We start from the raw sequence: 25488 nt of genomic DNA, 5'->3' as shown, positions 1-25488 counted from the left end.
GTGTAGTGCTTCTTTTCAAATAAGTGTGTGTCTGTGTAGTGCTTCTTCCCAAATAGGTGTGTGTCTGTGTAGTGCTTCTTCCCAAATAGGTGTGTGTCTGAGTAGTGCTTCTTCCCAAATAAGTGTGTGTCAGTGTAGTACTTCTTACCAAATAAGTGTGTGTCAGTGTAGTGCTTCTTCCCAAATAAGTGTGTGTCAGTGTAGTGCTTCTTCCCAAATAAGTGTGTGTCAGTGTAGTTTTTCTTCCCAAATATATGTGTGTCAGTGTAGTGCTTCTCCCCAAATATATGTGTGTCAGTGTAGTGCTTCTTACCAAATATTTGTGTGTCAGTGTAGTGATTGTCCCCAAATAGGTGTGTGTCAGTGTAGTGCTTGTCCCCAAATAGGTGTGTGTCAGTGTAGTGCTCGTCAGCAAATAGGTGTGTGTCAGTGTAGTGCTTGTCAGCAAATAGGTGTGTGTCAGTGTAGTGCTTCTTCCCAAATAGGTGTGTGTCAGTGTAGTGCTTCTTCCCAAATAAGTGTGTGTCAGTGTAGTGCTTCTTCCCAAATAAGTGTGTGTCAGTGTAGTGCTTCTTCCCAAATAGGTGTGTGTCAGTGTAGTGCTTCTTCCAAAATAGGTGTGTGTCAGTGAAGTGCTTCTTCCCAAATAGTTGTGTGTCAGTGTAGTGCTTCTTGCCAAATAGGTGTGTGTCAGTGTAGTCCTTCTTCCCAAATAAGTGTGTGTCCGTGTAGTGCTTCTTACCAAATAGGTGTGTGTCAGTGTAGTGGTTCTTCCCAAATACGTGTGTGTCAGTGTAGTGCTTCTTCCCAAATATGTGTGTATCAGTGTAGTGCTTCTTCCCAAATAGACGTGTGTCAGTGTAGTGCTTCTTCTCAAATAGCTGTGTGTCAGTGTAGCACTTCTTCCCAAATAGGTGTGGGTCAGTGTAGTGCTTCTTCCCAAGTAGGTGTGTGTCAGTGTAGTGCTTCTTCCCAAACAGGTGTGTGTCAGTGTAGTGCTTATTCCCAAATAGGTGTGTGTCAGTGTAGTGCTTATTCCCCAATAGGTGTGTGTCAGTGTAGTGCTTCTTCCCAAATAGGTGTGTGTCTGTGTAGTGCTTCTTCCCAAATAGGTGTGTGTCTGTGTAGTGCTTCTTCCCATTTAGGTTTGTGTCAGTGTAGTGCCTCTTCCCAAATAAGTGTGTGTCAGTGTAGAGCTTCTTCCCAAATAGGTGAGTGTCAGTGTAGTGCTTCTTCCAAAATAGGTGTGTGTCAGTGAACTGCTTCTTCCCAAATAAGTGTGTGTCAGTGTAGTGCTTCTTCCCAAATAAGTGTGTGTCAGTGTAGTGCTTCTTCCCAAATAGATGTGGGTCCGTGTAGTGCTTCTTCCAAAATAGGTGTGTGTCAGTGTAGTGCTTGTCCCCAAATAGGTGTGTGTCAGTGTAGTGCTTGTCCCCAAATAGGTGTGTGTCAGTGTAGTGCTTGTCCCCAAATAGGTGTGTGTCAGTGTAGTGCTTGTCAGCAAATAGGTGTGTGTCAGTGTAGTGCTTCTTCCCAAATAGGTGTGTGTCTGTGTAGTGCTTCTTCCCAAATGGGTGTGTGTCTGTGTAGTGCTTCTTCCCAAATAGGTGTGTGTCAGTGTAGTGCCTCTTCCCAAATAAGTGTGTGTCGGTGTAGTGCTTCTTCCCAAATAAGTGTGTGTCAGTGTAGTGCTTCTTCCCAAATAGGTGTGTGTCAGTGTAGTGCTTCTTCCAAAATAGGTGTGTGTCAGTGAAGTGCTTCTTCCCAAATAGGTGTGTGTCAGTGTAGTGCTTGTTGCCAAATAGGTGTGTGTCAGTGTAGTGCTTCTTCCCAAATAAGTGTGTGTCAGTGTAGTGCTTCTTCCCAAATAGGTGTGTGTCAGTGTAGTGCTTCATCCAAAATAGGTGTGTGTCAGTGAAGTGCTTCTTCCCAAATAGGTGGGTGTCAGTGTAGTCCTTCTTCCTAAATAAGTGTGTGTCCCTGTAGTGCTTCTTACCAAATTGGTGTGTGTCAGTGTTATGCTTCTTCCCAAATAAATGTGTGTCTGTGTAGTGCTTCTTCCCAAATAAGTGTGTGTCAGTGTAGTGCTTTTTCCCAAATAGATGTGGGTCCGTGTAGTGCTTCTTCCCAAATAGGTGTGTGTCAGTGTAGTGCTTGTCCCCAAATTAGTGTGTGTCAGTGTAGTGCTTGTCCCGAAATAGGTGTGTGTCAGTGTAGTGCTTCTTCCCAAATAAGTATGTGTCAGTGCAGTGCTTCTTCCCAAATAAGTGTGTGTCAGTGTAGTGCTTCTTCCCAAATAAGAGTGTGTCAGTGTAGTGCTTCTTCCCAAATAGGTGTGTGTCAGTGTAGTGCTTCTTTCCCAAATATGTGTGTATCAGTGTTGTGCTTCTTCCCAAATAGGTGTGTGTCAGTATAGTGCTTCTTCCCAAATAGGTGTGTGTCAGTGTAGTGCCTCTTCCCAAATAAGTGTGTGTCAGTGTAGTGCTTCTTCCCAAATAGGTGTGTGTCAGTAAAGTGCTTCTTCCAAAATAGGTGTGTGTCAGTGAACTGCGTCTTCCCAAATAGGTGTGTGTCAGTGTAGTCCTTCTTCCCAAATAAGTGTGTGTCAGTGTAGTGCTTCTTCCCAAATAGGTGTGTGTCAGTGTTGTGCTTCTTCCCAAATAAGTGTGTGTCAGTGTAGTGCTTCTTCCCAAATAAGTGTGTGTCAGTGTAGTGCTTCTTCCCAAATAGATGTGGGTCCGTGTAGTGCTTCATCCCAAATAGGTGTGTGTCAGTGTAGTGCTTGTTCCCAAAAAGGTGTGTGTCAGTGTAGTGCTTGTCAGCAAATAGGTGTGTGTCAGTGTAGTGCTTCTTCCCAAATAAGCGTGTGTCAGTGTAGTGCTTGTCAGCAAATAGGTGTGTGTCAGTGTAGTGCTTCTTCCCAAATAAGCGTGTGTCAGTGTAGTGCTTCTTCCCAAGTAAGTGTGTGTGTGTGTAGTGCTTCTTCCCAAATGGGTGTGTGTCTGTGTAGTGCTTCCTCCCAAATAGGTGTGTGCCTGTGTAGTGCTTCTTCCCAAATAGGTGTGTGTCTGTGTAGTGCTTCTTCCCAAATAGGTGTGTGTCTGTGTAGTGCTTCTTCCCAAATGGGTGTGTGTCAGTGTAGTGCTTCTTCCAAAATAGGTGTGTCAGTGAACTGCGTCTACCCAAATAGGTGTGTGTCAGTGTAGTCCTTCTTCCCAAATAAGTGTGTGTCAGTGTAGTGCTTCTTCGCAAATAAGTGTGTGTCAGTGTAGTGCTTCTTCCCAAATAAGTGTGTGTAAGTGTCGAGCTTCTTCGCAAATAAGTTTGAGTCAGTGTAGTGCTTCTTCCCAAATAAGTGTGTGTCAGTGTAGTGCTTCTTCCCAAATAAGTGTGTGTCCGTGTAGTGCTTCTTCCCAAATAAGTGTGTGTCAGTGTAGTGCTTCTTCCCAAATAAGTGTGTGTCAGTGTAGTGCTTCTTCCCAAATAGATGTGGGTCCGTGTAGTGCTTCTTCCCAAATAGGTGTGTGTCAGTGTAGTGGTTGTCCCCAAATAGGTGTGTGTCAGTGTAGTGCTTGTCAGCAAATAGGTGTGTGTCAGTGTAGTGCTTCTTCCCAAATAGGTGTGTGTCAGTGTAGTGCTTCTTCCCAAATAGGTGTATGTCAGTGTAGTGCTTCTTCCCAAATATGTGTGTATCAGTGTAGTGCTTCTTCCCAAATAGGTGTGTGTCAGTGTAGTGCTTCTTCCCAAACAGGTGTGTGTCAGTGTAGTGCTTATTCCCAAATAAGTGTGTGTCAGTGTAGTGCTTCTTCCTAAATAGGTGTGTGTCAGTGTAGTGCTTCTTTCCAAATAGGTGTGTGTCTGTCTAGTGCTTCTTCCCAAATAGGTGTGTGTCTGTGTAGTGCTTCTTCCCAAATAGGTGTGTGTCTGTGTAGTGCTTCTTCCCAAATAGATGTGTGTCAGTGTAGTGCCTCTTCCCAAATAAGTGTGTGTCAGTGTAGTGCTTCTTCCCAAATAAGTGTGTGTCAGTGTAGTGCTTCTTCCCAAATAGGTGTGGGTCCGTGTAGTGCTTGTTCCCAAAAAGGTGTGTGTCAGTGTAGTGCTTGTCAGCAAATAGGTGTGTTTCAGTGTAGTGCTTCTTCCCAAATAAGTGTGTGTCAGTGTAGTGCTTCTTCCCAAGTAAGTGTGTGTGTGTGTAGTGCTTCTTCCCAAATGGGTGTGTGTCTGTGTAGTGCTTCCTCCCAAATAGGTGTGTGCCTGTGTAGTGCTTCTTCCCAAATAGGTGTGTGTCTGTGTAGTGCTTCTTCCCAAATAGGTGTGTGTCTGTGTAGTGCTTCTTCCAAAATAGGTGTGTGTCAGTGAACTGCGTCTTCCCAAATAGGTGTGTGTCAGTGTAGTCCTACTTCCCCAATAAGTGTGTGTCAGTGTAGTGCTTCTTCGCAAATAAGTGTGTGTCAGTGTAGTGCTACTTCCCAAATAAGTGTGTGTAAGTGTCGAGCTTCTTCGCAAATAAGTTTGAGTCAGTGTAGTGCTTCTTCCCAAATAAGTGTGTGTCAGTGTAGTGCTTCTTACCAAATAAGTGTGTGTCAGTGTAGTGCTTCTTCCCAAATAGATGTGGGTCCGTGTAGTGCTTCTTCCCAAATAGGTGTGTGTCAGTGTAGTGCTTGTCCCCAAATAGGTGTGTGTCAGTGTAGTGCTTGTCAGCAAATAGGTGTGTGTCAGTGTAGTGCTTCTTCCCAAATAAGTATGTCAGTGTAGTGCTTCTTCCCAAGTAAGTGTGTGTCTGTGTAGTGCTTCTTCCCAAATAGGTGTGTGTCTGTGTAGTGCTTCCTCCCAAATAGGTGTGTGCCTGTGTAGTGCTTCTTCCCAAATAAGTGTGTGTCAGTGTAGTGCTTCTTCCCAAATAAGTGTGTGTCAGTGTAGTGCTTCTTCCCAATTAGATGTGGGTCCGTGTAGTGCTTCTTCCCAAATAGGTGTGTGTCAGTGTAGTGCTTGTCCCCAAAAAGGTGTGTGTCAGTGTAGTGCTTGTCAGCAAATAGGTGTGTGTCAGTGTCGTGCTTCTTCCCAAATAAGTGTGTGTCAGTGTAGTCCTTCTTCCCAAATAAATGTGTGTCAGTGTAGTGCTTCTTCCAGACTAAGTGTGTCAGTGTAGTGCTTCTTCCCAAATAAGTGTGTGTCCGTGTAGTGCTTCTTCCCAAATAAGTGTGTGTCCATGTAGTGCTTCTTCCCAAATATTTGTGTGTCAGTGTAGTGATTGTCAACAAATAGGTGTGTGTCAGTGTATTGCTTCTTCCCAAATAAGAGTGCGGCAGTGTAGTACTTCTTCCCAAATAGGTGTGTGTCAGTGTTGTGCTTCTTCCCAAACAGGTGTGTGTCAGAATAGTGCTTATTCCCAAATAGGTGTGTGTCAGTGTAGTGCTTATTCCCCAATAGGTGTGTGTCAGTGTAGTGCTTATTCCCCAATAGGTGTGTGTCAGTGTAGTGCTTCTTCCCAAATAGGTGTGTGTCTGTGTAGTCCTTCTTACCAAATAGGTGTGTGTCTGTGTAGTCCTTCTTACCAAATAGGTGTGTGTGTAGTGCTACTTCCCAAATAGGTGTGTGTCAGTGTAGTGCCTCTTCCCAAATAAGTGTGTGTCAGTGTAGTGCTTCTTCCCAAATAAGTTTGAGTCAGTGTAGTGCTCCTTCCCAAATAAGTGTGTGTCAGTGTAGTCCTTCTTCCCAAATAAGTGTGTGTCAGTGTAGTGCTTCTTCCAGACTAAGTGTGTCAGTGTAGTGCTTCTTCCCAAATAAGTGTGTGTCCGTGTAGTGCTTCTTCCCAAATAAGTGTGTGTCAGTGTAGTGCTTCTCCCCAAATATTTGTGTGTCAGTGTAGTGATTGTCCCCAAATAGGTGTGTGTCAGTTTAGTGCTTGTCCCCTAATAAGTGTGTGTCAGTGTAGTGCTTGTCAGCAAATAGGTGTGTGTCAGTGTAGTGCTTCTTCCCAAATAGGTGTGTGTCAGTGTAGTGCTTCTTCCCAAATAGATGTGTGTCAGTGTAGTGCTTCTTCCCAAATATGTGTGTATCAGTGTAGTGCTTCTTCCCAAATAGTGTGTGTCAGTGTAGTGCTTTTCTCAAATAGCTGTGTGTCAGTGTAGTACTTCTTCCCAAATAAGTGTGTGTCAGTGTAGTGCTTCTTCCCAAATAGGTGTGTGTCAGTGTAGTGCTTCTTCCCAAACAGGTGTGTGTCAGTGTAGTGCTTATTCCCAAATAGGTGTGTGTCAGTGTAGTGCTTCTTCCCAAATAGGTGTGTGTCAGTGTAGTGCTTCTTTCCAAATAGGTGTGTGTCTGTCTAGTGCTTCTTCCCAAATAGGTGTGTGTCTGTGTAGTGCTTCTTCCCAAATAGGTGTGTGTCTGTGTAGTGCCTCTCCCCAAATAGGTGTGTGTCAGTGTAGTGCCTCTTCCCAAATAAGTGTGTGTCAGTGTAGTGCTTCTTCCCAAATAAGTGTGTGTCAGTGTAGTGCTTCTTCCCAAATAGGTGTGTGTCAGTGTAGTGCTTCTTCCCAAATAGGTGTGTGTCTGTGAAGTGCTTTTTTCCAAATAGGTGTGTGTCAGGGTAGTGCTTCTTGCCAAATATGTGTGTGTAAGTGTAGTCCTTCTTCCCAAATAAGTGTGTGTCCGTGTAGTCCTTCTTCCCAAATAGGTGTGTGTCAGTGTAGTGCTTGTCAGCAAATAGGTGTGTGTCAGTGTAGTGCTTCTTCCCAAATAGGTGTGTGTCAGCGTAGTGCTGCTTCCCAAATAGGTGTGTGTCAGTGTAGTGCTTCTTCCCAAATATGTGTGTATCAGTGTAGTGCTTCTTCCCAAATAGGTGTGTGTCAGTGTAGTGCTTCTTCTCAAATAGCTGTGTGTCAGTGTAGTGCTTCTTCCCAAATAAGTGTGTGTAAGTGTAGTGCGTCTTTCCAAATAAGTGTGTGTCAGTATAGTGCTTCTTCCCAAATAAGTGTGTGTCAGTGTAGTGCTTCTTCCCAAATACGTGTGTGTCAGTGTAGTGCTTCTTCCCAAATACGTGTGTGTCTGTGTAGTGGTTCTTCCCAAATACGTGTGTGTCAGTGTAGTGCTTCTTCCCAAATAAGTGTGTGTCAGTGTATTGCTTCATCCCAAATAAGTGTGTGTCAGTGTAGTGCTTCTTCCCAAATAAGTGTGAGTCAGTGTAGAGCTTCTTCCCAAATAAGTGTGTATAAGTGTCGATCTTCTTCGCAAATAAGTGTGAGTCAGTGTAGTGCTTCTTCCCAAATAAGTGTGAGTCAGTGTAGTGCTTCTTCCCAAATAAGTGTGTGTCTGTGTAGTGCTTCTTCCCAAATAGGTGTGTGTCAGTGTAGTGCTTCTTCCAAAATAAGTGTGTGTCATTGTAGTGCTTCTTCCCAAATAAGTAAATAAGTGTGTGTCAGTGTAGTGCTTCTTCCCAAATAAGTGTGTGTCAGTGTAGTGCTTCTTCCCAAATAAGTGTATGTCAGTCTAGTGCTTCTTCCCAAATAAGTGTGAGTCAGTGTAGAGCTTCTTCCCAAATAAGTGTGTGTAAGTGTCGAGCTTCTTCGCAAATAAGTGTGTGTCAGTGTAGTGCTTCTTCCCAAATAAGTGTGTGTCAGTCTAGTGCTTCTTCCCTAAATAGGTGTGTGTCAGTGTAGTGCTTCTTCCCAAATAGGTGTGTGTCAGTGTAGTGCTTTTTCCCAAATAATTGTGTGTCAGTGTAGTGCTTCTTCCCAAATAAGTATGTGTCAGTGTAGTGCTTCTTCCCAAATAAGTGTGTGTCTGTGTAGTGCTTCTTCCCAAATAGGTGTGTTTCTGTGTAGTGCTTCTTCCCAAATAAGTGTGTGTCTGTGTAGTGTTTCTTCCCAAATAAGTGTGTGTCAGTGTAGTGCTTCTTCCCAAATAAGTGTGTGTCAGTGTAGTGCTTCTTCCCAATTAAGTGTGTGTCAGTGTAGTGCTTCTTCCCAAATAAGTGTGTGTCAGTGTCGTGCTTCTTCCCAAATAAGTGTGTGTCAGTGTAGTGCTTCTTCCCAAATAGGTGTGTGTCAGTGTAGTGCTTCTTCCCAAATAAGTGTGTGTCAGTGTAGTGCTTCTTCCCAAATAAGTGTGTGTCAGTGTAGTGCTTCTTTCCAAATAAGTGTGTGTCAGTGTAGTGCTTCTTCCCAAATAGGTATTTGTCAGTGTAGTCCTTCTTCCCAAATATGTGTGTGTCCGCGTAGTGCTTCTTCCCAAATAGGTGTGTCAGTGTTGTGCTTCTTCCAAAATAGGTGTGTGTCAGTGTAGTGCTTCTTCCCAAATAGGTGTGTGTCAGTGTAGTGCTTCTTCCCAAATAGGTGTGTGTCAGTGTAGTGCTTCTTCCCAAATAAGTGTGTGTCAGTGTAGTGCTTCTTCCCAAATAAGTGTGTGTCAGTGTAGTGCTTCTTCCCAAATAGGTGTTTGTCAGTGTAGTCCTTCTTCCCAAATAAGTGTGTGTCCGTGTAGTGCTTCTTCCCAAATAGGTGTGTGTCAGTGTAGTGCTTCTTCCAAAATAAGTGTGTGTCAGTGAACTGCGTCTTCCCAAATAATTGTGTGTCAGTGTAGTCCTTCATCGCAAATAAGTGTGTGTCAGTGTAGTGCTTCTTCCCAAATAGGTGTGTGTCAGTGTAGTGCTTCTTCCCAAATAGGTGTGTGTCAGTGTTGTGCTTCTTCCCAAATAAGTGTGTGTCAGTGTAGTGCTTCTTCCCAAATAAATGTGTGTCAGTGTAGTGCTTCTTCCCAAATAGATGTGGGTCCGTGTAGTGCTTCTTCCCAAATAGGTGTGTGTCAGTGTAGTGCTTGTCCCCAAATAGGTGTGTGTCAGTGTAGTGCTTGTCCCCAAATAGGTGTGTGTCAATGTAGTGCTTGTCAGCAAATAGGTGTGTGTCAGCGTAGTGCTTCTTCCCAAATAAGTGTGTGTCAGTGTAGTGCTTATTCCCCAATAGGTGTGTGTCAGTGTAGTGATTCTTCCCAAATGGGTGTTTGTCTGTGTAGTGCTTCTTCCCAAATAAGTGTGTGTCTGTGTAGTGCTTCTTCCCAAGTAAGTGTGTGTCTGTGTAGTGCTTCTTCCCAAATAGGTGTGTGTCTCTGTAGTGCTTCCTCCCAAATAGGTGTGTGTCTGTGTAGTGCTTCTTCCCTAATAGGTGTGTGTCTGTGTAGTGCTTCTTCCCAAATAGGTGTGTGTAAGTGTAGTGCCTCTTCCCAAATAAGTGTGTGTCAGTGTAGTGCTACTTCCCAATTAAGTGTGTGTCAGTGTAGTGCTTCTTCTCAAATAGGTGTGTGTCAGTGTAGTGCTTCTTCCCAAATAGGTGTGTGTCAGTGTAGTGCTTCTTCCCAAATAGGTGTGTGTCAGTGAACTGCTTCTTCCCAAATAGGTGTGTGTCAGTATAGTGCTTCTTCCCAAATAAGTGTGTGTCAGTGTAGTGCTTCTTCCCAAATAGGTGTGTGTCAGTGTAGTGCTTCTTCCCAAATAGGTGTGTGTCAGTGTAGTGCTTCTTCCCAAATAGGAGTGTGTCAGTGTAGTGCTTCTTCCCAAATAGGTGTGTGTCTGTGTAGTGCTTCTTCCCAAATAGGTGTGTGTCTGTGTAGTGCTTCTTCCCAAATAGGTGTGTGTCTGTGTAGTGATTCTTCCCAAATGGGTGTTTGTCTGTGTAGTGCTTCTTCCCAAATAAGTGTGAGTCTGTGTAGTGCTTCTTCCCAAGTAAGTGTGTGTCTGTGTAGTGTTTCTTCCCAAATAGGTGTGTGTCTCTGTAGTGCTTCCTCCCAAATAGGTGTGTGTCTGTGTAGTGCTTCTTCCCTAATAGGTGTGTGTCTGTGTAGTGCTTCTTCCCAAATAGGTGTGTGTCTGTGTAGTGCTTCTTCCCAAATAGGTGTGTGTCTGTGTAGGGCTTCTTCCAAAATAGGTGTGTGTCTGTGTCGTGCTTCTTCCCAAATAAGCGTGTGTCAGTGTAGTGCTTCTTCCCAAATAAGTGTGTGTCAGTGTAGTGCTTCTTCCCAAATATGTGTGTATCAGTATAGTGCTTCTTCCCAAATATGTGTGTATCAGTGTAGTGCTTCTTCCCAAACAGGTGTGTGTCAGAATAGTGCTTATTCCCAAATAGGTGTGTGTCAGTCTAGTTCTTATTCCCCAATAGGTGTGTGTCAGTGTAGTGCTTCTTCCCAAATAGGTGTGTGTCTGTGTAGTCCTTCTTCCCAAATAGGTGTGTGTGTGTAGTGCTTCTTCCCAAATAGGTGTGTCAGTGTAGTGCCTCTTCCCAAATAAGTGTGTGTCAGTGCAGTGCTTCTTCCCAAATAAGTGTGTGTCAGTGTAGTGCTTCTTCCCAAATAGGTGTGTGTCAGTGTAGTGCTTCTTCCCAAATAGGTGTGTGTCAGTGAGCTGCTTCTTCCCAAATAGGTGTGTGTCAGTGTAGTTCTTCTTCCCAAATAAGTGTGTGTCTGTGTAGTGCTTCTTCCCAAGTAAGTGTGTGTAAGTGTCGAGCTTCTTTGCACATAAGTGTGTGTCAGTATAGTGCTTCTTCCCAAATAAGTGTGTGTCAGTATAGTGCTTCTTCCCAAATAAGTGTGTGTCAGTGTAGTGCTTCTTCCCAAATAGGTGTGTGACAGTGTAGTGCTTCTTCCCAAATAGGTGTGTGTCAGTGTAGTGCTTCTTCCCAAATAGGTGTGTGTCAGTGTAGTGCTTCTTCCCAAATAGGTGTGTGTCAGTATAGTCCTTCTTCCCAAATAGGTGGGTGTCTGTGTAGTGCTTCTTCCCCAATAGGTGTGTGTCAGTGTTGTGCTTCTTCCCAAATAAGTGTGTGTCAGTGTAGTGCTTCTTCCCAAATAGATGTGTGTCCATGTAGTGCTTCTTCCCAAATATTTGTGTGTCAGTGTAGTGACTGTCCCCAAATAGGTGTGTGTCAGTTTAGTGCTTGTCCCCAAATAAGTGTGTGTCAGTGTAGTGCTTGTCAGCAAATAGGTGTGTGTCAGTGTAGTGCTTCTTCCCAAATAGGTGTGTGTCAGCGTAGTGCTGCTTCCCAAATAGGTGTGTGTCAGTGTAGTGCTTCTTCCCAAATATGTGTGTATCAGTGTAGTGCTTCTTCCCAAATAGGTGTGTGTCAGTGTAGTGCTTCTTCTCAAATAGCTGTGTGTCAGTGTAGTGCTTCTTCCCAAATAGGTGTGTGTCAGTGTAGTGCTTCTTCCCAAATAGGTGTTTTTCAGTGTAGTCCTTCTTCCCAAATAAGTGTGTGTCCGTGTAGTGCTTCTTCCCAAATAGGTGTGTGTCAGTGAACTGCGTCTTCCCAAATAATTGTGTGTTAGTGTAGTCCTTCTTCGCAAATATGTGTGTGTCAGTGTAGTGCTTCTTCCCAAATAGGTGTGTGTCAGTGTTGTGCTTCTTCCCAAATAAGTGTGTGTCAGTGTAGTGCTTGTCAGCAAATAGGTGTGTGTCAGTGTAGTGCTTCTTCCCAAACAGGTGTGTGTCAGTGTAGTGCTTATTCCCAAAAATGTGTGTCAGTGTAGTGCTTCTTCCCAAATAGGTGTGTGTCAGTGTTGTGCTTCTTCCCAAATAAGTGTGTGTCAGTGTTGTACTTCTTCCCAAATAAGTGTGTGTCGGTGTAGTGCTTCTTCCCAAATAGATGTGTGTCCGTGTAGTGCTTCTTCCCAAATATTTGTGTGTCAGTGTAGTGCTTGTCAGCAAATAGGTGTGTGTCAGTGTAGTGCTTCTTCCCAAATAAGTGTGTGTCAGTGTAGTGCTTCATTCCAAATAAGTGTGTGTCAGTGTAGTGCTTCTTCCCAAATAGGTGTTTTTCAGTGTAGTCCTTCTTCACAAATAAGTGTGTGTCCGTGTAGTGCTTCTTCCCAAATAGGTGTGTGTCAGTGAACTGCGTCTTCCCAATTAAGTGTGTGTCAGTATAGTGCTTCTTCCCAAATAGGTGTGTGTCAGTGTAGTGCTTCTTCCCAAATAGGTGTGTGTCAGTGAACTGCTTCTTCCCAAATAGGTGTGTGTCAGTGTAGTTCTTCTTCCCAAATAAGTGTGTGTCCGTGTAGTGCTTCTTCCCAAGTAAGTGTGTGTAAGTGTTGAGCTTCTTTGCACATAAGTGTGTGTCAGTATAGTGCTTCTTCCCAAATAAGTGTGTGTCAGTGTAGTGCTTCTTCCCAAATAGGTGTGTGTCAGTGTAGTGCTTCTTCCCAAATAGGTGTGTGTCAGTGTAGTGCTTCTTCCCAAATAGGTGTGTGTCAGTGTAGTGCTTCTTCCCAAATAGGTGTGTGTCAGTGTAGTGCTTCTTCCCAAATAGGTGTGTGTCTGTGTAGTGATTCTTCCCAAATGGGTGTTTGTCTGCGTAGTGCTTCTTCCCTAATAAGTGTGTGTCCGTGTAGTGCTTCTTCCCAAGTAAGTGTGTGTCTGTGTAGTGTTTCTTCCCAAATAGGTGTGTGTCTCTGTAGTGCTTCCTCCCAAATAGGTGTGTGTCTGTGTAGTGCTTCTTCCCAAATAGGTGTGTGTCTGTGTAGTGCTTCTTCCCAAATAGGTGTGTGTCTGTGTAGTGCTTCTTCCCAAATAGGTGTATGTCTGTGTAGGGCTTCTTCCCAAATAGGTGTGTGTCTGTGTCGTGCTTCTTCCCAAATAGGTGTATGTCTGTGTCGTGCTTCTTCCCAAATAAGTGTGTGTCAGTGTAGTGCTTCTTCCCAAATAAGTGTGTGTCAGTGTAGTGCTTCTTCCCAAATAAGTGTGTGTAAGTGTCGAGCTTCTTCGCAAATAAGTTTGAGTCAGTGTAGTGCTTCTTCCCAAATAAGTGTGTGTCAGTGTAGTGCTCCTTCCCAAATAAGTGTGTGTCAGTGTAGTGCATCTTCCAGAATAAGTGTGTCATTGTAGTGCTTCTTCCCAAATAAGTGTGTGTCCGTGTAGTGCTTCTTCCCAAACAGATGTGTGTCCATGTAGTGCTTCTTCCCAGATATTTGTGTGTCAGTGTAGTGCTTGTCCCCAAATAGGTGTGTGTCAGTGTAGTGCTTGTCCCCAAATAGGTGTGTGTCAGTGTAGTGCTTCTTCCCAAACAGGTGTGTGTGAGTGTAGTGCTTCTTCCCAAATAGGTGTGTGCCTGTGTAGTGCTTCTTCCCAAATAGGTGTGTGTCTGTGTAGTGCTTCTTCCCAAATAGGTGTGTGTCAGTGTAGTGCCTCTTCCCAAATAAGTGTGTGTCAGTGTAGTGCTTCTTCCCATATAAGTGTGTGTCAGTGTAGTGCTTCTTCCCAAATAGGTGTGTGTCAGTGTAGTGCTTCTTCCCAAATAGGTGTGTGTCTGTGAAGTGCTTCTTCCCAAATAGGTGTGTGTCAGTGTAGTGCTTCTTGCCAAATAGGTGTGTGTAAGTGTAGTCCTTCTTCCCAAATAAGTGTGTGTCCGTGTAGTCCTTCTTCCCAAATAGGTGTGTGTCAGTGTTGTGCTTCTTCCCAAATAGGTGTGTGTCAGTGTAGTGCTTCTTCCCAAATAGGTGTGTGTCTGTGTAGTGCTTCTTCGTATATAGGTGCGTGTCTGTGTAGCGCTTCTTCCCAAATAAGTGTGTGTCAGTGTAGTGCTTCTTCCCAAATAAGTGTGTGTAAGTGTCGAGCTTCTTCGCAAATAAGTGTGAGTCAGTGTAGTGCTTCTTCCCAAGTAAGTGTGTCAGTGTAGTGCTTCTTCCCTAAATAAGTGTGTGTCAGTGTAGTGCTTCTTCCCTAAATAAGTGTGTGTAAGTGTCGATCTTCTTCGCAAATAAGTGTGAGTCAGTGTAGTGCTTCTTCCCAAATAGGTGTGTGTCAGTGTAGTGCTTCTTCTCAAATAGCTGTGTGTCAGTGTAGTGCTTCTTCCCAAACAGGTGTGTGTCAGTGTTGTGCTTCTTCCCAAATAGATGTGTGTCTGTGTAGTGCTTCTTCATATATAGGTGTGTGTCTGTGTAGCGCTTCTTCCCAAATAAGTGTGTATCAGTGTAGTGCTCCTTCCCAAATAAGTGTGTGTCAGTGTAGTGCTTCTTCCCAAATAAGTGTGTGTAAGTGTAGTGCGTCTTTCCAAATAAGTGTGTGTCAGTATAGTGCTTCTTCCCAAATAAGTGTGTGTCAGTGTAGTGCTTCTTCCCAAATACGTGTGTGTCAGTGTAGTGGTTCTTACCAAATATGTGTGTGTCAGTGTAGTGCTTCTTCACAAATAAGTGTGTGTCAGTGTATTGCTTCATCCCAAATAAGTGTGTGTCAGTGTATTGCTTCATCCCAAATAAGTGTGTGTCAGTGTAGTGCTTCTTCCCAAATAAGTGTGAGTCAGTGTAGAGCTTCTTCCCAAATAAGTGTGTGTAAGTGTCGATCTTCTTCGCAAATAAGTGTGAGTCAGTGTAATGCTTCTTCCCAAATAAGTGTGAGTCAGTGTAGTGCTTCTTCCCAAATACGTGTGTGTCTGTGTAGTGCTTCTTCCCAAATAAGTGTGTGTCTGTGTAGTGCTTCTTCCCAAATAAGTGTGTGTCTGTGTAGTGCTTCTTCCCAAATAAGTGTGTGTCTGTGTAGTGCTTCTTCCAAAATAAGTGTGTGTCAGTGTAGTGCTTCTTCCCAAATAGATGTGTGTCAGTGTAGTGCTTCTTCCAAAACAAGTGTGTGTCATTGTAGTGCTTCTTCCCAAATAAGTAAATAAGTGTGTGTCAGTGTAGTGCTTCTTCCCAAATAAGTGTGTGTCAGTGTAGTGCTTCTTCCCAAATAAGTGTGTGTCAGTGTAGTGCTTCTTCCCAAATAAATGTGTGTCAGTGTAGTGCTTCTTCCCAAATAAGTATGTGTCAGTGTAGTGCTTCTTCCCAAATAAGTATGTGTCAGTGTAGTGCTTCTTCCCAAATAAGTATGTGTCAGTGTAGTGCTTCTTCCCAAATAAGTGTGTGTCAGTGTAGTGCTTCTTCAAAAATAAGTGTGTGTCAGTTTAGTGCTTCTTCCCAAATAAGTGTGTGTCAGTTTAGTGCTTCTTCCCAAATAAGTGTGAGTCAGTGTAGAGCTTCTTCCCAAATAAGTGTGTGTAAGTGTCGAGCTTCTTCGCAAATAAGTGTGAGTCAGTGTAGTGCTTCTTCCCAAATAAGTGTGTGTCAGTCTAGCGCTTCTTCCCAAATAAGTGTGTGTCTGTGTGGTGCTTTTTCCCAAATAGGTGTGTGTCTGTGTAGTGCTTCTTCCCAAATAAGTGTGTCTGTGTAGTGCTTCTTCCCAAATAAGTGTGTGTTATTGTAGTGCTTCTTCCCTAAATAGGTGTGTCAGTGTAGTGCTTCTTCCCAAATAGGTATGTGTCAGTGTAGTGCTTTTTCCCAAATAATTGTGTGTCAGTGTAGTGCTTCTTCCCAAATAAGTGTGTGTCAGTGTAGTGCTTCTTCCCAAATAAGTGGGTGTCAGTGTAGTGCTTCTTCCCAATTAAGTGTGTGTCAGTGTATTGCTTCTTCCCAAATAAGTGTGTGTCAGTGTCGTGCTTCTTCCGAAATAAGTGTGTGTCAGTGTAGTGCTTCTTCCCAAATAGGTGTGTGTCAGTGTAGTGCTTCTTCCCAAATAGGTGTGTCAGTGTAGTGCTTCTTCCCAAATAAGTGTGTGTCAGTGTAGTGCTTCTTTCCAAATAGGTGTGTGTCAGTGTAGTGCTTCTTCCCAAATAAGTGTGTGTCAGTGTAGTGCTTCTTTCCAAATAAGTGTGTGTCAGTGTAGTGCTTCTTCCCAAATAGGTGTTTGTCAGTGTAGTCCTTCTTCCCAAATATGTGTGTGTCCGCGTAGTGCTTCTTCCCAAATAGGTGTGTCAGTGTAGTGCTTCTTCCAAAATAGGTGTGTGTCAGTGTAGTGCTTCTTCCCAAATAGGTATGTGTCAGTGTAGTGCTTCTTCCCAAATAAGTGTGTGTCAGTGTAGTGCTTCTTCCCAAATAAGTGTGTGTCAGTGTAGTGCTACTTCCCAAATAGGTGTTTGTCAGTGCAGTCCTTATTCCCAAATAAGTGTGTGTCCGTGTAGTGCTTCTTCCCAAATAGGTGTGTGTCAGTGCAGTGCTTCTTCCCAAATAGGTGTGTGTCAGTGCAGTGCTTCTTCCCAAATAGTTGTGTGTCAGTGCAGTGCTTCTTCCCAAATAGGTGTGTGTCAGTGTAGTGCTTCTTCCCAAATAGGTGTGTGTCAGTGTAGTGCTTCTTCCAAAATAGGTGTGTGTCAGTGTAGTGCTTCTTCCCAAATAAGTGTGTGTCGGTGTAGTGCTTCTTCCCAAATAAGTGTGTGTCGGTGTAGTGCTTCTTCCCAAATAAGTGTGTGTCAGTGTAGTCCTTCTTCCCAAATAAGTGTGTGTCAGTGTAGTGCTTCTTTCCAAATAGGTGTGTGTCAGTGTAGTGCTTGTCCCCAAATAGGTGTGTGTCAGTGTAGTGCTTGTCCCCAAATAGGTGTGTGTCAGTGTAGTGCTTGTCCCCAAATAGGTGTGTGTCAATGTAGTGCTTCTTCCCAAATAGGTGTGTGTCAATGTAGTGCTTCTTCCCAAATAGGTGTGTGTCAGTGTAGTGCTTCTTCCCAAATAGGTGTGTGTCAGTGTAGTGCTTCTTCCCAAATAGGTGTGTGTCAGTGTAGTGCTTCTTCCCAAATAGGTGTGTGTCAGTGTATTGCTTCTTCCCAAATAGATGTGTGTCAGTGTAGTGCTTCTTCCCAAATAAGTGTGTGTCAGTGTAGTGCTTCTTCCCAAATAAGTGTGTGTCAGTGTAGTGCTTCTTCCCAAATAAGTGTGTGTCAGTGTAGTCCTTCTTCCCAAATAAGTGTGGTTCAGTGTAGTGCTTTGTCCCAAATAAGTGTGTGTCAGTGTAGTGCTTCTTCCCAAATAAGTCTGTGTCAGTGTATTGCTTCTTCCCAAATAGGTGTGTGTCAGTGTAGTGCTTTTTCCCTAATAAGTGTGTGTCAGTGTAGTGCTTCTTCCCAAATAAGTGTGTGTCAGTGTAGTCCTTCTTCCCAAATAAGTGTGTGTCAGTGTAGTGCTTCTTCCCAAATGGATGTGTGTCCATGTAGTGCTTCTTCCCAAGTAGGTGTGTGTCAGTGTAGTGCTTGTCCGCAAATAGGTGTGTGTCAGTGTAGTGCTTGTCCCCAAATAGGTGTGTGTCACTGTAGTGCTTGTCCCCAAATAGGTGTGTGTCAGTGTAGTGCTTGTCCCCAAATAGGTGTGTGTCAGTGTAGTGCTTCTTCCCAAATAGGTGTGTGTCAGTGTAGTGCTTCTTCCCAAATAGGTGTGTGTCAGTGTAGTGCTTCTTCCCAAATAGGTGTGTGTCAGTGTAGTGCTTCTTCCCAAATAGATGGGTGTCAGTGTAGTGCTTCTTCCCAAATAAGTGTGTGTCAGTGTAGTGCTTCTTCCCAAATAAGTGTGTGTCAGTGTAGTCCTTCTTCCCAAATAAGTGTGGTTCAGTGTAGTGCTTGGTCCCAAATAAGTGTGTGTCAGTGTAGTGCTTCTTCCCAAATAAGTCTGTGTCAGTGTATTGCTTCTTCCCAAATAGGTGTGTGTCAGTGTATTGCTTCTTCCCAAATAGGTGTGTGTCAGTGTAGTGCTTCTTCCCAAATAGGTGTGTGTCAGTGTATTGCTTCTTCCCAAATAGGTGTGTGTCAGTGTATTGCTTCTTCCCAAATAGATGTGTGTCAGTGTAGTGCTTCTTCCCAAATAAGTGTGTGTCAGTGTAGTGCTTCTTCCCAAATAAGTCTGTGTCAGTGTATTGCTTCTTCCCAAATAGGTGTGTGTCAGTGTATTGCTTCTTCCCAAATAGGTGTGTGTCAGTGTAGTGCTTCTTCCCAAATAGGTGTGTGTCAGTGTAGTGCTTCTTCCCAAATAGGTGTGTGTCAGTGTAGTGCTTCTTCCCAAATAGATGGGTGTCAGTGTAGTGCTTCTTCCCAAATAAGTGTGTGTCAGTGTAGTGCTTCTTCCCAAATAAGTGTGTGTCAGTGTAGTCCTTCTTCCCAAATAAGTGTGGTTCAGTGTAGTGCTTTGTCCCAAATAAGTGTGTGTCAGTGTAGTGCTTCTTCCCAAAAAAGTCTGTGTCAGTGTATTGCTCCTTCCGAAATAGGTGTGTGTCAGTGTATTGCTTCTTCCCAAATAGGTGTGTGTCAGTGTAGTGCTTCTTGCCAAATAGGTGTGTGTAAGTGTAGTCCTTCTTCCCAAATAAGTGTGTGTCCGTGTAGTCCTTCTTCCCAAATAGGTGTGTGTCAGTGTTGTGCTTCTTCCCAAATAGGTGTGTGTCAGTGTAGTGCTTCTTCCCAAATAGGTGTGTGTCTGTGTAGTGCTTCTTCGTATATAGGTGCGTGTCTGTGTAGCGCTTCTTCCCAAATAAGTGTGTGTAAGTGTCGAGCTTCTTCGCAAATAAGTGTGAGTCAGTGTAGTGCTTCTTCCCAAGTAAGTGTGTCAGTGTAGTGCTTCTTCCCTAAATAAGTGTGTGTCAGTGTAGTGCTTCTTCCCAAATAAGTGTGTGTAAGTGTAGTGCATCTTTCCAAATAAGTGTGTGTCAGTGTAGTGCTTCTTCCCAAATACGTGTGTCAGTGTAGTGGTTCTTCCCAAATACGTGTGTGTCAGTGTAGTGCTTCTTCCCAAATGAGTGTGTGTCAGTGTATTGCTTCATCCCAAATAAGTGTGTGTCAGTGTATTGCTTCATCGCAAATAAGTGTGTGTCAGTGTAGTGGTTCTTCCCAAATAAGTGTGAGTCAGTGTAGAGCTTCTTCCCAAATAAGTGTGTGTCAGTGTATTGCTTCATCCCAAATAAGTGTGTGTCAGTGTATTGCTTCATCCCAAATAAGTGTGTGTCAGTGTAGTGCTTCTTCCCAAATAAGTGTGAGTCAGTGTAGAGCTTCTTCCCAAATAAGTGTGTGTAAGTGTCGATCTTCTTCGCAAATAAGTGTGAGTCAGTGTAGTGCTTCTTCCCAAATAGGTGTCTGTCAGTGTAGTGCTTCTTCTCAAATAGCTGTGTGTCAGTGTAGTGCTTCTTCCCAAACAGGTGTGCGTCAGTGTAGTGCTTCTTGCCAAATAGGTGTGTGTAAGTGTAGTCCTTCTTCCCAAATAAGTGTGTGTCCGTGTAGTCCTTCTTCCCAAATAGGTGTGTGTCAGTGTTGTGCTTCTTCCCAAATAGGTGTGTGTCAGTGTTGTGCTTCTTCCCAAATAGGTGTGTGTCAGTGTTGTGCTTCTTCCCAAATAGATGTGTGTCTGTGTAGTGCTTCTTCATATATAGGTGTGTGTCTGTGTAGCGCTTCTTCCCAAATAAGTGTGTGTCAGTGTAGTGCTCCTTCCCAAATAATTGTGTGTCAGTGTAGTGCTTCTTCCCAAATAGGTGTGTCAGTGTAGTGCTTCTTCCCAAATAAGTGTGTGTCAGTGTAGTGCTTCTTTCCAAATAGGTGTGTGTCAGTGTAGTGCTTCTTCCCAAATAAGTGTGTGTCAGTGTAGTGCTTCTTTCCAAATAAGTGTGTGTCAGTGTAGTGCTTCTTCCCAAATAGGTGTTTGTCAGTGTAGTCCTTCTTCCCAAATATGTGTGTGTCCGCGTAGTGCTTCTTCCCAAATAGGTGTGTCAGTGTAGTGCTTCTTCCAAAATAGGTGTGTGTCAGTGTAGTGCTTCTTCCCAAATAGGTGTGTGTCAGTGTAGTGCTTCTTCCCAAATAAGTGTGTGTCAGTGTAGTGCTTCTTCCCAAATAAGTGTGTCAGTGTAGTGCTTCTTCCCAAATAAGTGTGTGTCAGTGTAGTGCTTCTTTCCAAATAGGTGTGTGTCAGTGTAGTGCTTCTTCCCAAATAAGTGTGTGTCAGTGTAGTGCTTCTTTCCAAATAAGTGTGTGTCAGTGTAGTGCTTCTTCCCAAATAGGTGTTTGTCAGTGTAGTCCTTCTTCCCAAATATGTGTGTGTCCGCGTAGTGCTTCTTCCCAAATAGGTGTGTCAGTGTAGTGCTTCTTCCAAAATAGGTGTGTGTCAGTGTAGTGCTTCTTCCCAAATAGGTATGTGTCAGTGTAGTGCTTCTTCCCAAATAAGTGTGTGTCAGTGTAGTGCTTCTTCCCAAATAAGTGTGTGTCAGTGTAGTGCTACTTCCCAAATAGGTGTTTGTCAGTGTAGTCCTTATTCCCAAATAAGTGTGTGTCCGTGTAGTGCTTCTTCCCAAATAGGTGTGTGTCAGTGCAGTGCTTCTTCCCAAATAGGTGTGTGTCAGTGCAGTGCTTCTTCCCAAATAGTTGTGTGTCAGTGCAGTGCTTCTTCCCAAATAGGTGTGTGTCAGTGTAGTGCTTCTTCCCAAATAGGTGTGTGTCAGTGTAGTGCTTCTTCCAAAATAGGTGTGTGTCAGTGTAGTGCTTCTTCCCAAATAAGTGTGTGTCGGTGTAGTGCTTCTTCCCAAATAAGTGTGTGTCGGTGTAGTGCTTCTTCCCAAATAAGTGTGTGTCAGTGTAGTCCTTCTTCCCAAATAAGTGTGTGTCAGTGTAGTGCTTCTTTCCAAATAGGTGTGTGTCAGTGTAGTGCTTGTCCCCAAATAGGTGTGTGTCAGTGTAGTGCTTGTCCCCAAATAGGTGTGTGTCAGTGTAGTGCTTGTCCCCAAATAGGTGTGTGTCAATGTAGTGCTTCTTCCCAAATAGGTGTGTGTCAATGTAGTGCTTCTTCCCAAATAGGTGTGTGTCAGTGTAGTGCTTCTTCCCAAATAGGTGTGTGTCAGTGTAGTGCTTCTTCCCAAATAGGTGTGTGTCAGTGTAGTGCTTCTTCCCAAATAGGTGTGTGTCAGTGTATTGCTTCTTCCCAAATAGATGTGTGTCAGTGTAGTGCTTCTTCCCAAATAAGTGTGTGTCAGTGTAGTGCTTCTTCCCAAATAAGTGTGTGTCAGTGTAGTGCTTCTTCCCAAATAAGTGTGTGTCAGTGTAGTCCTTCTTCCCAAATAAGTGTGGTTCAGTGTAGTGCTTTGTCCCAAATAAGTGTGTGTCAGTGTAGTGCTTCTTCCCAAATAAGTCTGTGTCAGTGTATTGCTTCTTCCCAAATAGGTGTGTGTCAGTGTAGTGCTTTTTCCCTAATAAGTGTGTGTCAGTGTAGTGCTTCTTCCCAAATAAGTGTGTGTCAGTGTAGTCCTTCTTCCCAAATAAGTGTGTGTCAGTGTAGTGCTTCTTCCCAAATGGATGTGTGTCCATGTAGTGCTTCTTCCCAAGTAGGTGTGTGTCAGTGTAGTGCTTGTCCGCAAATAGGTGTGTGTCAGTGTAGTGCTTGTCCCCAAATAGGTGTGTGTCACTGTAGTGCTTGTCCCCAAATAGGTGTGTGTCAGTGTAGTGCTTGTCCCCAAATAGGTGTGTGTCAGTGTAGTGCTTCTTCCCAAATAGGTGTGTGTCAGTGTAGTGCTTCTTCCCAAATAGGTGTGTGTCAGTGTAGTGCTTCTTCCCAAATAGGTGTGTGTCAGTGTAGTGCTTCTTCCCAAATAGATGGGTGTCAGTGTAGTGCTTCTTCCCAAATAAGTGTGTGTCAGTGTAGTGCTTCTTCCCAAATAAGTGTGTGTCAGTGTAGTCCTTCTTCCCAAATAAGTGTGGTTCAGTGTAGTGCTTGGTCCCAAATAAGTGTGTGTCAGTGTAGTGCTTCTTCCCAAATAAGTCTGTGTCAGTGTATTGCTTCTTCCCAAATAGGTGTGTGTCAGTGTATTGCTTCTTCCCAAATAGGTGTGTGTCAGTGTAGTGCTTCTTCCCAAATAGGTGTGTGTCAGTGTATTGCTTCTTCCCAAATAGGTGTGTGTCAGTGTATTGCTTCTTCCCAAATAGATGTGTGTCAGTGTAGTGCTTCTTCCCAAATAAGTGTGTGTCAGTGTAGTGCTTCTTCCCAAATAAGTCTGTGTCAGTGTATTGCTTCTTCCCAAATAGGTGTGTGTCAGTGTATTGCTTCTTCCCAAATAGGTGTGTGTCAGTGTAGTGCTTCTTCCCAAATAGGTGTGTGTCAGTGTAGTGCTTCTTCCCAAATAGGTGTGTGTCAGTGTAGTGCTTCTTCCCAAATAGATGGGTGTCAGTGTAGTGCTTCTTCCCAAATAAGTGTGTGTCAGTGTAGTGCTTCTTCCCAAATAAGTGTGTGTCAGTGTAGTCCTTCTTCCCAAATAAGTGTGGTTCAGTGTAGTGCTTTGTCCCAAATAAGTGTGTGTCAGTGTAGTGCTTCTTCCCAAAAAAGTCTGTGTCAGTGTATTGCTCCTTCCGAAATAGGTGTGTGTCAGTGTATTGCTTCTTCCCAAATAGGTGTGTGTCAGTGTAGTGCTTCTTGCCAAATAGGTGTGTGTAAGTGTAGTCCTTCTTCCCAAATAAGTGTGTGTCCGTGTAGTCCTTCTTCCCAAATAGGTGTGTGTCAGTGTTGTGCTTCTTCCCAAATAGGTGTGTGTCAGTGTAGTGCTTCTTCCCAAATAGGTGTGTGTCTGTGTAGTGCTTCTTCGTATATAGGTGCGTGTCTGTGTAGCGCTTCTTCCCAAATAAGTGTGTGTAAGTGTCGAGCTTCTTCGCAAATAAGTGTGAGTCAGTGTAGTGCTTCTTCCCAAGTAAGTGTGTCAGTGTAGTGCTTCTTCCCTAAATAAGTGTGTGTCAGTGTAGTGCTTCTTCCCAAATAAGTGTGTGTAAGTGTAGTGCATCTTTCCAAATAAGTGTGTGTCAGTGTAGTGCTTCTTCCCAAATACGTGTGTCAGTGTAGTGGTTCTTCCCAAATACGTGTGTGTCAGTGTAGTGCTTCTTCCCAAATGAGTGTGTGTCAGTGTATTGCTTCATCCCAAATAAGTGTGTGTCAGTGTATTGCTTCATCGCAAATAAGTGTGTGTCAGTGTAGTGGTTCTTCCCAAATAAGTGTGAGTCAGTGTAGAGCTTCTTCCCAAATAAGTGTGTGTCAGTGTATTGCTTCATCCCAAATAAGTGTGTGTCAGTGTATTGCTTCATCCCAAATAAGTGTGTGTCAGTGTAGTGCTTCTTCCCAAATAAGTGTGAGTCAGTGTAGAGCTTCTTCCCAAATAAGTGTGTGTAAGTGTCGATCTTCTTCGCAAATAAGTGTGAGTCAGTGTAGTGCTTCTTCCCAAATAGGTGTCTGTCAGTGTAGTGCTTCTTCTCAAATAGCTGTGTGTCAGTGTAGTGCTTCTTCCCAAACAGGTGTGCGTCAGTGTAGTGCTTCTTGCCAAATAGGTGTGTGTAAGTGTAGTCCTTCTTCCCAAATAAGTGTGTGTCCGTGTAGTCCTTCTTCCCAAATAGGTGTGTGTCAGTGTTGTGCTTCTTCCCAAATAGGTGTGTGTCAGTGTTGTGCTTCTTCCCAAATAGGTGTGTGTCAGTGTTGTGCTTCTTCCCAAATAGATGTGTGTCTGTGTAGTGCTTCTTCATATATAGGTGTGTGTCTGTGTAGCGCTTCTTCCCAAATAAGTGTGTGTCAGTGTAGTGCTCCTTCCCAAATAATTGTGTGTCAGTGTAGTGCTTCTTCCCAAATAGGTGTGTCAGTGTAGTGCTTCTTCCCAAATAAGTGTGTGTCAGTGTAGTGCTTCTTTCCAAATAGGTGTGTGTCAGTGTAGTGCTTCTTCCCAAATAAGTGTGTGTCAGTGTAGTGCTTCTTTCCAAATAAGTGTGTGTCAGTGTAGTGCTTCTTCCCAAATAGGTGTTTGTCAGTGTAGTCCTTCTTCCCAAATATGTGTGTGTCCGCGTAGTGCTTCTTCCCAAATAGGTGTGTCAGTGTAGTGCTTCTTCCAAAATAGGTGTGTGTCAGTGTAGTGCTTCTTCCCAAATAGGTGTGTGTCAGTGTAGTGCTTCTTCCCAAATAAGTGTGTGTCAGTGTAGTGCTTCTTCCCAAATAAGTGTGTGTCAGTGTAGTGCTACTTCCCAAATAGGTGTTTGTCAGTGTAGTCCTTCTTCCCAAATAAGTGTGTGTCTGTGTAGTGCTTCTTCCCAAATAGGTGTTTGTCAGTGCAGTGCTTCTTCCCAAATAGGTGTGTGTCAGTGCAGTGCTTCTTCCCAAATAGGTGTGTGTCAGTGCAGTGCTTCTTCCCAAATAGGTGTGTGTCAGTGCAGTGCTTCTTCCCAAATAGGTGTGTGTCAGTGCAGTGCTTCTTCCCAAATAGGTGTGTGTCAGTGCAGTGCTTCTTCCCAAATAGGTGTGTGTCAGTGTAGTGCTTCTTCCCAAATAGGTGTGTGTCAGTGTAGTGCTTCTTCCCAAATAGGTGTGTGTCAGTGTAGTGCTTCTTCCCAAATAAGTGTGTGTCAGTGTAGTGCTTCTTCCCAAATAAGTGTGTGTCAGTGTAGTGCTACTTCCCAAATAGGTGTTTGTCAGTGTAGTGCTTCTTCCCAATTAAGTGTGTGTCAGTGTAGTGCTACTTCCCAAATAGGTGTTTGTCAGTGTAGTCCTTCTTCCCAAATAAGTGTGTGTCTGTGTAGTGCTTCTTCCCAAATAGGTGTTTGTCAGTGTAGTCCTTATTCCCAAATAAGTGTGTGTCCGTGTAGTGCTTCTTCCCAAATAGGTGTGTGTCAGTGCAGTGCTTCTTCCCAAATAGGTGTGTGTCAGTGCAGTGCTTCTTCCCAAATAGGTTTGTGTCAGTGTAGTGCTTCTTCCCAAATAGGTGTGTGTCAGTGTAGTGCTTCTTCCCAAATAGGTGTGTGTCAGTGTAGTGCTTCTTCCAAAATAGGTGTGTGTCAGTGTAGTGCTTCTTCCCAAATAAGTGTGTGTCAGTGTAGTGCTTCTTCCCAAATAAGTGTGTGTCGGTGTAGTGCTTCTTCCCAAATAAGTGTGTGTCGGTGTAGTGCTTCTTCCCAAATAAGTGTGTGTCAGTGTAGTCCTTCTTCCCAAATAAGTGTGTGTCAGTGTATTGCTTCTTCCCAAATAGATGTGTGTCAGTGTAGAGCTTCTTCCCAAATAAGTGTGTGTCAGTGTAGTCCTTCTTCCCAAATAAGTGTGTGTCAGTGTAGTCCTTCTTCCCAAATAAGTGTGTGTCATTGTAGTGCTTTGTCCCAAATAAGTGTGTGTCAGTGTAGTGCTTCTTCCCAAATAGGTGTGTGTCAGTGTAGTGCTTTTTCCCTAATAAGTGTGTGTCAGTGTAGTGCTTCTTCCCAAATAAGTGTGTGTCAGTGTAGTCCTTCTTCCCAAATAAGTGTGTGTCAGTGTAGTGCTTCTTCCCAAATGGATGTGTGTCCATGTAGTGCTTCTTCCCAAATAGGTGTGTGTCAGTGTAGTGCTTGTCCGCAAATAGGTGTGTGTCAGTGTAGTGCTTGTCCCCAAATAGGTGTGTGTCACTGTAGTGCTTGTCCCCAAATAGGTGTGTGTCAGTGTAGTGCTTGTCCCCAAATAGGTGTGTGTCAGTGTAGTGCTTGTCCCCAAATAGGTGTGTGTCAGTGTAGTGCTTGTCCCCAAATAGGTGTGTGTCAATGTAGTGCTTCTTCCCAAATAGGTGTGTGTCAGTGTAGTGCTTCTTCCCAAATAGGTGTGTGTCAGTGTAGTGCTTCTTCCCAAATAGGTGTGTGTCAGTGTAGTGCTTCTTCCCAAATAGGTGTGTGTCAGTGTAGTGCTTCTTCCCAAATAGGTGTGTGTCAGTGTAGTGCT

At 43.8% G+C, this 25488-nt stretch overlaps 2 protein-coding genes across 2 annotated transcripts in view; both read left to right on the top strand.

Annotated features, from left to right (window-relative positions):
- Positions 1 to 7410, top strand: part of LOC126354133 (keratin-associated protein 16-1-like) — a 38444-nt gene extending 31034 nt beyond the window's left edge. The window contains exons 7-8 of the mRNA XM_050003530.1: positions 6842 to 7171; positions 7337 to 7410. Of these exons, the coding sequence (XP_049859487.1) occupies positions 6842 to 7171; positions 7337 to 7410 (404 nt within the window). The remainder of the gene's footprint in view (positions 1 to 6841; positions 7172 to 7336) is intronic.
- Positions 7411 to 8201: 791 nt separating this feature from the next.
- Positions 8202 to 24425, top strand: LOC126354132 (keratin-associated protein 5-4-like). The gene is made up of 7 exons (XM_050003528.1): positions 8202 to 8215; positions 13292 to 13440; positions 13837 to 15491; positions 15525 to 15588; positions 19280 to 20261; positions 23654 to 23785; positions 24347 to 24425. Exons 1-3 carry the CDS (start codon positions 8202 to 8204, stop codon positions 14634 to 14636), a joined length of 963 nt encoding a protein of 320 aa, XP_049859485.1. The 3' UTR covers positions 14637 to 15491; positions 15525 to 15588; positions 19280 to 20261; positions 23654 to 23785; positions 24347 to 24425.
- Positions 24426 to 25488: the final 1063 nt, after the last annotated feature.

The sequence above is a fragment of the Schistocerca gregaria genome, chromosome 3 (genome assembly GCF_023897955.1).
Source record: "Schistocerca gregaria isolate iqSchGreg1 chromosome 3, iqSchGreg1.2, whole genome shotgun sequence".
NCBI lineage: Eukaryota > Metazoa > Arthropoda > Insecta > Orthoptera > Acrididae > Schistocerca > Schistocerca gregaria.
This window is presented reverse-complemented; position numbering and strand designations above follow the sequence as displayed.